Source organism: Protobothrops mucrosquamatus, unplaced genomic scaffold (genome assembly GCF_001527695.2).
Source record: "Protobothrops mucrosquamatus isolate PMUCROS unplaced genomic scaffold, P.Mucros_1.0 scaffold3, whole genome shotgun sequence".
Lineage (NCBI taxonomy): Eukaryota > Metazoa > Chordata > Lepidosauria > Squamata > Viperidae > Protobothrops > Protobothrops mucrosquamatus.
The window spans coordinates 1,270,523-1,284,962 of NW_015386390.1; the positions used below are offsets into that span (position 1 = coordinate 1,270,523).

The 14,440-nt window shown below is 38.5% G+C and overlaps 1 protein-coding gene across 1 annotated transcript in view; it reads right to left on the minus strand.

Annotated features, from left to right (window-relative positions):
* The window catches only part of PRKG2 (protein kinase cGMP-dependent 2), a 75,776-nt gene that overhangs the window by 38,760 nt on the left and 22,576 nt on the right, over window positions 1-14,440 (minus strand). Inside the window, exons 2-5 of the mRNA XM_029287371.1 lie at window positions 12,133-12,299; window positions 9,476-9,589; window positions 7,760-7,865; window positions 5,761-5,824 (exon numbers count right to left, since the gene is read on the minus strand). Coding sequence (XP_029143204.1) covers window positions 5,761-5,824; window positions 7,760-7,865; window positions 9,476-9,589; window positions 12,133-12,299 — 451 coding nt within the window. The remainder of the gene's footprint in view (window positions 1-5,760; window positions 5,825-7,759; window positions 7,866-9,475; window positions 9,590-12,132; window positions 12,300-14,440) is intronic.

The window sequence follows — 14,440 nt, forward strand, 5'->3', positions numbered from 1 at the left end:
AAGTCAATGAGGAAGTCAGATTCATGTTACTGACTTAACACCTGCAGGGATTAACAACTGTGGAAGAAAGGTCATAAAATGGGGCGCTTACTAAATATCTCACTTAGCAACAGAAATTTGGGGCTCAATTGTGGTTGTTAAGTCAAGGACTACCAGTATTTAGATCTTCCCAAGACACTAACTAAAGACCACTGGCATCTTCTAGAGAAAATTATTTAACTTCCTACCAAACGTACAGTCAAGACTTAAATATGAATATTATATTAATCCAGTAGTGGCGAACCTATGGCACGGGTGCCAGAGGCGGCACTCAGAGCCCTCTCTGTGGGCACGCGCACCATCGCCCCAGTCCTAGGCCTTCAACTGGGCTTTATAAAACCTTTTCACTTTAGGCCTCCGCCGCCGTGTAAAAAAAAAGGTTCAATCAATCAGTCAAATTCAACTTCTTGCGGGGGAAAAAAAGATCTTGCAAAGTTGGAATTGATTGATTGAACTTTTTAGTCCCACCCAGTCTGCCATTACCACTGCAGCCACGCCCACCCAATGGGCCACACCCACCCAATGGGCCACACCCACCGGCACCCAACGATGCATAAGTGGGTTTTGGGTTGCAGTTTGGGCACTCGGTCTCTAAAAGGTTTGCCATCACTGTATTAATCAATTTGCTTAAAGTGCACTGAGGTTTTGTCCTTCAAGCAAGGGTGATATTAATATTACATAACAATCGTTGTATTTGCAGGCTTTCTATATGGGGAGAACAGAATCTTTCTATGCCAGAAAAACAATGCAAATTCTATAAAATTCTAAAAAGCCACATTCAAAAAAGCTACAGCAGCTTTTGGGAAGAAGGAACAAAAGCCCCCCCAAAATTGGCTCCACTGCCTGCATTTTGCCTGTGGCAAGTATGTCTTCTTCTGCATAAGTTATAAACACATTGATCAATTAAACATGAATGTTTTTTTAAATGACTGAAAGGGATTTAAAGCTAATTGATAATCCAAATAAATCTATTAAAGAATGTGGCATGACTAATTGCACAAAGTAATCCCACAGTCTTTTGCTTCCTTTGATCAACTGTTCAGATTTAGTCAGTGTAAACCCACTGAAATCAATGGATCATTAATATGGGCCAATAAACCTAAAGGTATTGATTATTCAGGCTTCAGACATACATACATAATATATACATACATACATATATACATTATTTTTAAATGACACGAAACCCAGAAGCCATGAAGGTGAACTGGAAGTGATTCCTTGACTCTATGGCAGGCATGTCAAACTCGCGACGTCACATGATGTCGCACGACATATCGGAGCTTTTTCGCCATTGCTGGCAATGGGGTGGGCGCGGCTCCGGTATGATGAAACTGGCCCGTGGCTGGCAGTTTGACACCCCTGCTCTATGGGATGCAGGGAACACTTGAGAGAACAATCAAAAGTAATTGGTTTCTATGAATTGGGCCTTATAAATATGATCTAAGTAGCTCCTGTCTCTGGCCCTTAAATATGAGGCTTTCTAAGTGGGAATTGTAGATGTATAACTAAGACTATCATATAGACAGCACCAAATTTGGAAAGATTTCTATAGATACAATGCTAATAATACTGATATAATACAATTAAGAATGCCAAGGGTTGCAAACATGCTCAAGTTCTAGGACAGTACAGCTGCTTAAAGAATTATAAATGCATGACATGACCTCTTCAGAAAGAAGACTTAGGTAATGGTAGTAAAGAGGTACAAGTTAGTTCGTTGGGACAAGTATGCTGGATTTTCAAAGAGGAATTTAACAGAATAACAGAGTAATAGAATAACAGAGTTGGAAGGGACCTTGGAGGTCTTCTAGTTCAACCTCTGCTCAAGCAGGAAATCCTATACCATTTCAGATAAATGGTTGTCCAATCTCTTCTTAAAAACCTCCAGTAGTTGGAGCACCTATAACTTCTGGAAGCAAATCGTTCCACTGATTAATTGTTCTTTGTTCTAACTGTCAGGAAATGTCTCCTTAATTCTAGATTAGTTCCTTCCTTTATTAGTTTCCATCCATTGTTTCTTGTCCTGCCTTCAGGTGCTTTGGGGAATAGGCTGATCTCTTTGTGGCAGCTCCTTAGATATTGGAACATTGCTATCACATCATATAATTTGATTATATGAAAAACAGAGGGTCTAATAAAGTTTAAATTAAAGAATATATTGCAAAAACAATTTAATTTATTTTGTTCTTAAGTTTACAAAAGAAGACAGAGGTTTCCAGAGGTATCATGGATCAAGTTGCTCAAACTGGTCAAGTGAACTTTCTTAGATAGTTGCTAAAATATACAGAGCTTTCTCATCCTGGCCTTCCTTTATAGCTGGAGAAATGCCATATATTTAACTTCTCTTATCATTCATCTTGTGATCTAATTAATCTATTATAGAGAAGAAATTCCTCACAAATAGAAATAGTGGATTACTTCTGAAGAATGTTGTGGGCTACAGGAATGTTACCGCATTCTTATGGAAATGATGTTCTCCTTAAGTAAAGACAGGAATGAAAAAAAGAAATGGGTGGAGGAAAAAGCTAGAAAATTCCTACTAAATCCTTAACGGAAACTGCAGTTTCATAACAACATGTATTCCATTGTCTCACAATGCAATTTTTATGCTGTCAAACTATTCATCCCCATTCGTCCTACACACAGACAATAAACATGTTGGATTACTTGAGGACATGGAACATCTCAGTAGATGTGCAACCCAAATAACTGGGTCAAAAAAGTCAGTATGGAGGTACCAGCAGTTCAATAGAATATCCACCATTTTTTGGATTTGCATTGATAATGCACATATATACAAAGGGGCAGAGTTCCACCTGCATTGCGGTGACCGCCATCTTGATTTTCTTTGACACTTCCCATGGATACTATTGAACCAAATTACTTAAGAATCCAAACAATATTTTCTTTTCTTTAAAGAGATGGAACCAGCAGGAAGGACCTACCAGATGCTAATGTTTTGGTTTATTGATTTTTAGTTGCTTTAAAATATTTCCAAGGAAGAAAAATGGGACTATCAATTTGGACACATGCTTGTCTGTGTGGGATTTATTTATGATCTTATACAGGGCATTTAAAGCCCCCCAGTCCTGCATTAATGCACCTAAAATCACACCTGGAAATTCTACTGTCTGCAAATGGACCCTTAGCCTCAATTTTGCAGCTGCCCTTAGCTCTACAGTTTTGCAACATTATCACAACGTTGGACAACCTTTTGTCTTTTAATTTTAGGAGAAAGAACCTTTTTCTAACACACAGCTGGGATTCATATCCGAAAACTTAGCAAATGGCTATGGCTCAGAGTGGACAATACAGGTAGTACTTGACTTACCACCACAATTGAGTCCAAAATTTCTGTTGCTAAGCAAAAAGGTTGCTAAGTGAGTTTTGCCCCATTTTACAACCTTACTTGCCACAGTTGTTAAGTGAATCACTGCAGTTGTTAAGTTAGTAAGATGGTTGATAAGTGAATCTGGCTTCCCCATTGACTTTGTTTGTCAGAAGGTCGCAAAAGGGGATCACACGACCCCGGGACGCTGCGACCGTCATAAATATGAGTCGGTTGCCAAGCATCTGAATTTTGATCACGTGACCGTGGGGATGCTGCAACTGTCATAAGTGTGAAAAATGATCATAAGTCACTTTTTTCAGTGCTGCAATAACTTCAAACGGCACTAAAGAAATGGTTGTAAGTGAAGGACTATCTGTATTGAGCTAAAGACAGCCAAATCTGCTTTCAGGCACATAAAATAGGATGCCTGAAACAAATGACTCGGGCTGTGGCTTAAGCAGTCAGGCCGGCTCTGCAAACAATTTGTGCTAGACAATGATTTCAGCGAAAATATTCTATTGTTGCAGTTGCGTAACATCAAAAACAGGCAGTGGGTCTCTTTAGGTTTCCCTGCCAAATGGAAGAAATGTGTTGCCAAAGACTTGCTCTGAAAAAATTCAGGTCACGCAGGCAACACACCAGCTTTGGGAAGGAAGGAAGGGAAGGAGGGAGGGAGGGAAGAATTTACAGACAAAAGCTGAGCCCAAACGGCATCCAAAATTAATATATCTTGGACTGTACTTTTCATCATCACCGGATGACACTGCAGCATTCCTGTCTACAATTAATTTCCTTTTTTTTTTAACCCTTTGTTCTACTGGAGCATGCAAAATGATTACGTAAGAATATGTGCACAATAAATCAATTTGCGCAGAGTCATTTCAATTAGCCCTTCAAATATAAAACTGTTCATTTACACTGAATAAAGCCTAAACATAAGAAAAGAGAAAAAAAACCAGATATATTAATAATGGATTTTCCCCCCAATTACAAATCATTATATTCCAAAAGTGTAACGAAAGACGGCAGACAGAATATTTTGCTATTTATTTTTTTTTTGAAAGCTAGCCATGATTGCTTCTATGGGTCATTAACACAGATATTTGGTGATATATGAGGTAAGTATCACAGCATGTCACATTTTTACAGGTCAGTGTTATAATTCCATCAACTATTTTAAGTGCTCTTAAATATAGATCTCCAGATTTCAAATCTTAGCCAGTGTTCCTTCCCTTCCCCTATGGAAGGATTAAATTTATAGATTTCTGATAGCATCTAAATCTTTTCCTTCCCTATCCATTTATTTCCTTTCCTTTCCTCTCCTCTCCTCTTTCTTCTCCTCCCCTCCCCCACTCCCCTCTCTTCCCCTCAATTTGACTGTTTTGACATATTTGGGGACTTTTGCACAGACAGAATTTCATCTCAAGCTTTTGCAATGGGACATTATTTCCCATAAATTTCAGCCTTTTAGGCAGTTATGATCTGGCTATTTTATGTAAAGCACTGTGATCAAACATGCTATCCACCAAAACCTACATGTTGCTAAAGCAAATTTATAGGAAGCCATGCAGTTTAGAAAGTATTCCTGGGAATTTCTGTGTGGGTTTCAGAAAAGAAAGGTCAGTATTTTCCTGCACAATGGGACTTTCAGATTCTGCACATTAAAAATGCCACTGAATAATCTTATTTAGCCCAGATCAAATAACATAGAATTTGGAGCTTAATCAGAGCACACTGTAATATATAACTCTGTTTGACTTTACCCTAGAGCAGGGGTGTCAAACTCAATTTCATTGAGGGCCGCATCAGCATTGCGGTTGCCCTTGGGGGGGGCGGGGGTGTGCGGCCAGGGTGGGTGCAGCCTACTGAGTGGGTGTGGATGGAGTGGGTGTGGCCTACTGGATGGGCGTGGCCAGCTCTACATCGTTCGTGTCAAGAGTGCCTGTGGGGGCCTGGGCAGGAGTGGGACAGATCTGAGGGTCTCTGGCAGAAGGAGGTGGGACCGGGGCAAGCGCCAAGGCATGGTCCATTTCTTCATTCCTCACAAAGGGTGACACCTCCCCAGCATGGACCCAGGGGGTGGGGCCGACACAGCAGGGGCTGGTTCCTCGCTGTTTCTAGATAGCCTTGTGGAGCTGAATGCGTTTCAGCATAAATGGCCACCACAAAATTTTACATTGGCTCCCGGCCAGCCTGGGCCAGGGCCAGCCAAGGCAATGGGGGCCATTCCTTCACTGTTTCCAGGATGGCTTCGCGGGCCACATGAAACCACTTCGCGGGCCGCATCCGGCCCCCGGGCCTTGTGTTTGACATGTCTGCCCTAGAGTGATTTTGCTAAAGAGATAAATAAGATTAAATAATCTCATTAGTAGGGGTCCAAGACTTACCACTTCCAAGCAGTCTATAATCTTGGTTAGTTTATCTTCGGGTAAATTCTTCAGTAAAGAAACACTTGAAAAAAAAACAACCAAAGAAATCCATTGAATTCAATTTGTATACAACGTTTTAGCTTTCATTTTTCAATTTTAACTTTGATCCATTTTGACTTCAGCTCTTTCCTGGGGAGATATTAGATACCCCTAAAAATATTATGCATATTATGGGCATTACTTATAAAAAACAGTTAACGTGAATGTGGTTAATGGTAAGGTTTGGCATATAAATGGAAGTTCAACAGTGGTACAGAATAATCACTACAATCTATAGCCCTTGCAGACGTTTTTGCCCAAAATACATTCTTTCAGTTTGGTTTGAGTACTACTACTACTAGGATAATTACATAGGATTTTATATCTGAGGTCCATGTTTCTTCAAAGAACTGTGATTTGAGAACTGGCTTCTAAATGGGTGTCATTAAAAAGGACAAGTTATCTGTGAGATTCTGGTCAACCGTCAGTACTTGCTCAGTCTATACAACTACCTTCAAACCACGATGAAAACCCCCATTTTCTATCCACTGATGAAATAAATACTGATAGAACAGATACTCCCTACTGATTCTTTTTCAATCAAAATTCACGGGGTTGAATAAATCTCCAGAACAAACTGGCGGACATGGAAAATGAAAATAAAAGAGATGATAACTCTTTGTGTAAACACTTGTATTTTGGTTTGACCCTGGGTGTAAACAATATTATTCTTCTGTTTATAATACAATAGCTATTTTCACATTGAAATGAATGAATGATCAAGGTGGAACTGCAAGGCAGGGGATATTTGTAGCTCCGAGATGAACTGTGGAGTTCTTGGTGCTCTCTAAGCTTGATTGTTTTCTTGCAGATGTTTTGTTACCAAACTTGGTAACATCTTCAGTGCTAGAAAGGAGTGCATTTTCAGCCATCAACGGGCACATAGGGATAAATGACATTTACATACCATTCAAAAGAGACAATCAAAACCTAAAAAGGAAACCCGAAAGACCAAAACACCTCCTTGCCAGCAATCAACACTCAGATAAGCAGGGATTAACATCATAATTAATACCAGGCCAACAATCAAACAGTAAACAATAACCCAATCAAGGAACTATCAACTCAAACAAACAATGAAAGGAGTAAACAACAACCTAATCAAGAAACTACCAAGAAGAAAATGTCACTCCCACCAACACTGGTAGGACAAGCCACTGTATGTAAACAGAGAACAAATTCCACTCCCTTCTAGCACTGAAAATGTTATCTAGTTGGGTAATCAAACATCTGCAAGAACAGCAACCAAACTCAGAGAGCACTAAGGACTTCATAGAGTTGCATGTTATAGAAAACTTCTGTACAGAGCTACTAATTACAATATATGGATGTTTGCAGTACAGAACCCAAATGGAGAAATTCAGAATTCAACTCCTAGAGAATATTCAGATTTATCTGCAATGTTTTCATTCCAATATAATAACTAAAGGATAATTCTGGATCTCAGAATTGGATAATAAGCTTTAGTTCATCTATCTTCTAAAACAGGCATGTCAAACTGCCAGCCCACGGGCCGGATGCGTCACTCCAAAACCGTGCCCACCCAGCAATGGGGAAAAGGTTGCGATACGCTGCGCGACATCACGTGATGTCGCAAGTTTGACATGCCTGTTCTAAAAGCAGAAAGAGTGTTTCCAGGTAGCAGCACCAACTACAGACCCAAATACTTCATTTTTCTATCTATCTATCTATCTATCTATCTATCTATCTATCTATCTATCTATCTATCTATCTATCTATCTATCTATCTATCTATCTATCTATCTATCTATCTATCTATCTATCTATCTATTTATATTTTTGAGATAATAAGGTTTTACAAATAGGACCAATATATTGCCCAGCAAATTCTTGTCTCAGAACATCCTATTTTTATCTGCTGATATTAAAAAAAGGAAGATGCACGTGCCACGTTTACCTTCTCAGAAAGTTTCTATATTGGTCATGCCTTGCTTGAGCTGTTCTTCTCATGATGTTTTGGAAAACCTCTCTGTCTAATGCCCATGTTTTCACACTGGTGACAGCTAGGGAAAAAAATGAAAACAAAACAGAAAAGTAGACAATTCTAGCATACAATCTAATACCCATATACATTCAAAACATATTTTCTCAACTAATGATGTTTACTAAAGTTCTCAGTGCTACTGAGAGCATCTTCACACTTTCTCTCCAAGGAGTTAACACCGAAGAGTTACAACCAGCTTCATACCTTATTAGTCACACATAATTTTTTTTGTTTATCTTGTTCACCACTTCTATCAATTGGAAGATGACCTACAAATATTTTAGACAAATAAATGTAATTGCCCAAAGCATTTCAGAATAATGATTCAACTGTTATATAATATCTCCCAAAGTTATCTATAAATCAAATAGTGTAAGAAGCTAATTTTGAATGTAGACATCCTCTATATCTCCGTATTTGCTAGGGGAAAAAAATATTCTGAGTACATTGCATATTCCGCCACATTATGTTGGAATGCATGAGGATGTCCAGATTAGAGATCCTACTTTGCATAGGAAACACGAGCATGGTTGGAGTAAAATTGGGCTACACTTGTGGCACATTGACCAAGTAAGTAAACAGGCTTGAGTTATGACATAAAAGAATAACAGAGACGGAAGAGACCTTGGAGATCTCCTAGTCCAGTCCCCTGCTCAGGCAGGAGACCCACCACCATTTCAGAAAAATGGCTCTGAAATTTCTTCTTAAAAGCCTCCAGTGTTGAAGCACCCACAACTTGTGGATGCAAGTCGGTCCACTGATTAATTCTTCTCATTGTCAGGAAATTTCTCCTTAGTTCTAGGTTGCTTCTCTCCTTGATTAGTTTCCATCCATTGCTTCTTGTCCTGCCTTCAGGCGCTTTGGAGAATATCTTGACTCCCTCTTCTTTGGGGCAGCCCCTGAGATATGGGAACACTGCTATCATGTCCCCCCTCGTCCTTCTCTTCATTAAACTAGACATACCCAATTCCAGCAACCGTTCCTTATATGTTTTAGCCTCCAGTCCCCTAATCATCTTTCTTGCTCTCTACAAAACAAGTATGTTTTGCTGAAATACGAGACTGAAGTTTGATTGCTGAATGAAATAAGAGGAATATAGTAAAGGCTTAAAAGTGGATCAACAATCAGCAAAAAAAGAGGATGGGGCAACATCTCTTCAGTTGTTAGATGTCTTTATGCATAAATGTACAAGGAAAGTTTGTGATGACATTAGAAATGCACCGATTGGAACTGAAAATTTGTGTACTTTGGTACAATGGAGACGCAATGTTGTTGTGTTATTAGGAACATCTTGAGAATACAACTTTACATATATCTACAAAGTTTTCTGCACAAATGTGACCGCCCTGCACCATTTTCAGGGAACTGGATTTTGTAGAGAGACTGATCAGTTCTATTCCATATCTCTCTTCATTCCCATCTCTAATAAGAAAGTATTCAGGATTTTCCTACTATTATTAATGAGGAAACGTGGCAGGAACAATGATAATATCATACATAGGTTTTATTCACGTTTTTTTGAATTTCATCTCCTCACAAAATCACAGCAGTCAGGGAAAATATACTCGCCATGGAACCCTCGACTGTATTCTTGTTTTTGCCACATTTTCAGGGAACAAGCCTACTTACCTTTTACTGAGGCTGTCCTTGTACAATTATATAAAATAGCCAGTTCTCCAAAGGCTGTCCATACGGGGATTGATGACAGAAATTTGCTATGCTGATAAACCTCCAATCTGCCTTCTGTTGGAAAAGGGAAAAAAAAAAAAGTAAAAATCAAACTGATATAATGATGTATTAAACTCCGCTTCCCTTTTATTGTTTTTGTACTGCTTTCAAAACATTAATCTGTTTTCCATTTTTAACTTGATTTTTTGTTAACAAGCTTGACTGAATAAATTTAGTAAGCGCCTATTTAATTATAAACTAATTGCAGTTTCAAATCGTCAGTAATTTAATTACGCAAATGCCTGCTCAAATAAGCTTACTCCATTGTTTCGGCATGCGTGTTTTGTTTTTTTAAAACCAACTTTTTTATTGGTGTTAAAGAAGCGGACTTGTGTTACATTTGGCGTGTGATTTTTTTCCCCCTGACTCTTAAACATTTGTCACCGTAATAAGAACTTATAGTTCAGGGATAGAACATAACTACAAAGTCTGAAATTCTATTCTATATGGCACAAAGCCAGGTTATCTGTGAAACTGCCTTTCCATCAGGCCATATAGGGTGGGCATGCTCTTAGTCCCTTTCTCTAAATACAGGTAGTCCTCGATTTATGACCCCAATTGAGCCCAAGATTTCTGTTGTGAGACATTTGTTAAATGAATTTTGCCCCATTTTACGACTTTCTTGCCACAGTTGTTAAGTGAATCACTGCACTTGTTACATTAGTAACCCGGTTGTTAAGTGGATCTGGCTTCCCCATTGACTTTGCTTGTCAGAAGGTCAGGTCCATCATAAATATGAACCAGTTGCCAAGCATCCAAATGTAAATGTGACCACGGGGATGCCACAACAGTCATAAGTGTGAAAAATGGTCATAAGTCACTTTTTCAATGCCGTTGTAACTTTTGAATGGTCACTAAACGAATTGTCGAGCACTATCTATGCTTGAAAATTGCACAGATTACCATTACCAGTTTATGAAGCCGAATATTATAAAAAATGGCAAATAGGTGTGTGTGTGTGTGTGTGTGTGTGTATCAAAAAGCTGAAGTTCCTCCATGAGTTTCAAGCACGATTTGTGAGAAAGAGAGCCAAAATCGGCTATAATCTCTTTCTCCAGATTCTGCTCAGGGGGTTTTCATTTCCCCATTTTTATTGCGGTTGAAGAACGGATCGTATTAGTGCTAACAATTCTTCTTTCTATAGGCTAAACTTAATTTCTTGCTTCAACTAAAGGCGGGTTGTCACGTGTACGAGACCTCTAAACCTGGCAGCGCGTTTTCTTCATTGTGAGTAATTGCTTCCTTCAGGATGACAAAAATAAAAAAAGTCTGTCTCACAGCATGCTGTCCACAAAATACCCAATTTTGCTAAAGAAAAAAAAACACAATTGTTCTGGCAGCAAAAGAAGTCAATGGAAATTGGAGATGAATATTTGGGCAGGAGGAAAGGACAGATTTGCCCTTAATCCTATTTCTTTCCTAGTATCGATTTTAACGCTTAATTAGAGCTAATTCAATTCCGTTATTGATGTCTTCAGAACTGTGCAGCTTGTCAGATCAAACCTAGAGACAGGATTAGTCGTGGTTATTTAAGGACGCCTTATGACTCACATACAGTATATGCAAAGTATTTGGGTACGTTTGGGTTTTAACATCATCACAAGACAGGTGATGTTTAGAAAGAGGCTGTGACATCTCCCCAAATTCTAGGCATTTTTCTTCCAGCCCAACTTACTTCATGAGTTAATGGCAGAAAGCAAAAGAAGAAGAGCAAAATCTCAATTCTGCTCCAACACTGATCCCTTTTGAGGCCCTACTTTGAATCCCAAACCGAGAATCCTGAGAAAACGATCATATTATTTATAAAAAATGCAGTGGCTTAAAAAAAATATCAATGATCTCTCTCTCTCTCTCTGTATATTCTTTGCATTAGATAATTAAGTTGAGAACTGTACCTGTTTACTATTGCAAATTTGTATACTTTATTTTTTATTTTTTTATTTTTTTCTGTTGTATTTTTCACTTATTTTTAAAGCTCTTGCTTTTTAAATAATACATGCATCTTTGCGTTTTGTACCTTTTTTCTTTTTCTTTTATTATTTTTAAATAAATAAATAAAGTACTATCTAATATGGAACAAGTGGCATGACGGGTTGGAGACTAGAAATAATAGAGGAGAATAAATGTGGAAAGGTCAAAAGTGGAAAATGTGTGTATAATAATGTATCGTAATAATAATATGTATTATTCTTAGTATGAAGTATAGTATGAAGGAAGAAAAATGCAAATAAGAAACAACGGGGCAACAAGGACAAATATTCTAAAAAAGAATAAGGGGGGGAAATGTAAATAATAGAAGATTATTGTTACAAAATCGCTGTTAAAATAAACAAACAAACAAACAAACAAACAAACAAGTAAGTAAGTAAGTAAGTAAGTAAGTAAGTAAGTAAGTACGTACATAAGATACCTAGACTAGGTGGAACAAGCGTAATCCCAACAAAGCTTTCCTTGTATTAGCAGGCTAAGACTTAGCCTTAGAAGCATAATGTCAGAGTTTATTTAATTTAAATGATACTTAAGCAGTGTTTCAATAGACAATTAAAATGGTTACCAACCTGCCAGGACAAATATATGGTTGCCAGGTTCTCCTTGTTTAATGATGTAGTTTCCTTGCTGATATGTCCTTCCGTACATACACTCCACCATGTCTCTGATCTGCTGAGGGTCCAGCCTTTTAAGAAATTGGTTTCTACTCAGGGCATCTGTGATTAGCTTCTTCTCGCTTGCGTTCAGCAAAACAGAGAACAGGGAAAAGAGAGAAAAGTCCGATTAATTTGCGCACACGAATGAATAGCATTAATCTATTCCTCTGTCACAATATTCGACACCTACTGCCTGTGAAGGTAACTTCCTTTTCCAGAAGTAACACAAAATGTTCATTAGTAGGTAGGTATCTTTATCTGCTAGCCAGCTTTTCTCCAACCTGTCCAGTAATTGTTTTTTCATATCACCTTGTAGTTGAACTTTTAAATAGGATGGTGCAGAGGGAAAGTTCAGGTAGTCCTTGATTTACAACTACAATGGAGTCCAAAATTTCTGTTGTTAAATGAGGCATTTGTTAAGTGAGCTTTGCCCCACTTTATGACCTTTCTTGTCACAGTTGTTAGGTGAATCACTGCAATTGTTAAATTAGTAACACAGTTGTGAAGTGAATCTGGCTTTCCCATTGACTTTGCTTGTCAGAAGGTTGCAAAAAGGGGATCGCATGACACACCCACCCAAGGACACTGCAACCGTCATAAATATGAGTTGGTTGCCAAACGTCTGATCATGTGACCATGGAGATGGAGCAATAGTTGTTAAGTATGAAAAACGGTCATAAGTCGCTTTTTTCAGTGCCGTTGTAACTTTGAATGGTCACTAAATGAACTGTTGTAAGTCGAGGATTACCTGTAAATTCATTCTACTTTACTGTAAGGCTACATTAACAGAATCCTGCAAAGCTGAAGGCATAAACTTCCCGTCTCCACTTTTAACTACTCGGTCCATTTAGGGCGGGTTTTTCCTGATGTTTCTTTTTCTGACCGTCAAGCGACTGGAGGTTCCCGCCTCTCTTCTCTGACGTTTGCTGCACAGCATCGTCTCCTGTCTTTCCCCAAGCTCATTCATGCATCCCAATTTCATCCATCCCCTTTCAGAGTACAGCCTCCTATCTCACTGAAAGGAGGAATGGGACAACTCATCACAGCCAACTTGTCGTGGGACAACTCACCACGGGACAACTCGCTGCGGGACAATTCAACAATTCAATTAAAAAATTAAAAATGTATTTTAATTCTTGTCATTCACATTTCATTTCGTCCCTTCTTTGGCAAGTTGGCTGTAGTAAGTCTGGTGAGTTAATAATAATAATAATAATAATAATAACAACAACAACAACAATAACAATAATAACAACAACTGCTTCCATCCTGCGACAATATCTGTAATACCATCAAACATCCACGTCTGCCTATCCCAGGTCCTTAGTAAGGACTCGATAGGTAGACAAAATGCCAAATCCAGTCTGAACATCTGTGCGATGATGATGATGATGATAATAATAATAATAATAATAATAATAATAATAATAATAATAATAATAATAATAATAATAATAATAATAATAATAATAATAAAGTTGGAAGGGACTTTGGAGGTCATCTAGTCCAACCCCCTGCTCAGGCAGGAAACCCTATACCGTTTCGGACAAATGACAGTCTCTTCTTAAAAACTTCCAGTGTTGGAGTATTCACCATTTCTGGAGGCAGGTTGTTCCACTGGTTAATTGTTCTCACTATCAGGAAGTTTCTCCTTAGTTCTAGGTTGCTTCTCTCCTTGATTAGTTTCCATCCGTTGCTTCTTGTCCTGCCTTCAGGTGCTTTGGAGAATAGCTTGACTCCCTCTTCTTTGGGGCAACCCCTGAGATATGGGAACACGGCTATCATGTCCCCCCTCGTCCTTCTCTTCATTAAACCAGACATACCCAATTCCAGCAACCGTTCCTTATATGTTTTAGCCTCCAGTCCCCTAATCATCTTTGTTGCTCTTCTCTGTACTCTTTCTAGAGTCTCAGTATCTTTTTTACATCGTGGTGACCAAAACTGGATGCAGTGTTCCAAGTGTGGCCTTACCAAGGCATTGTAAAGTGGTATTAATACTTCACGTGATCTTGATTCTATGAAGTATTAATACCACTTTACAATGCTGTGATGAGCTGGCCGTGACAAGTTGTCGAAGACCCCCAGAAAAATCAAGTGAAACAATTGTACCACAGAGAATTCTAAGAAATATTTCAACATGTGTGCTTAGTTTGCACATGGTGATAGTTCTCGTCATTCCTTGTGGATCAAAACTGCATCTCCAAGAATGTACAGTATTTCC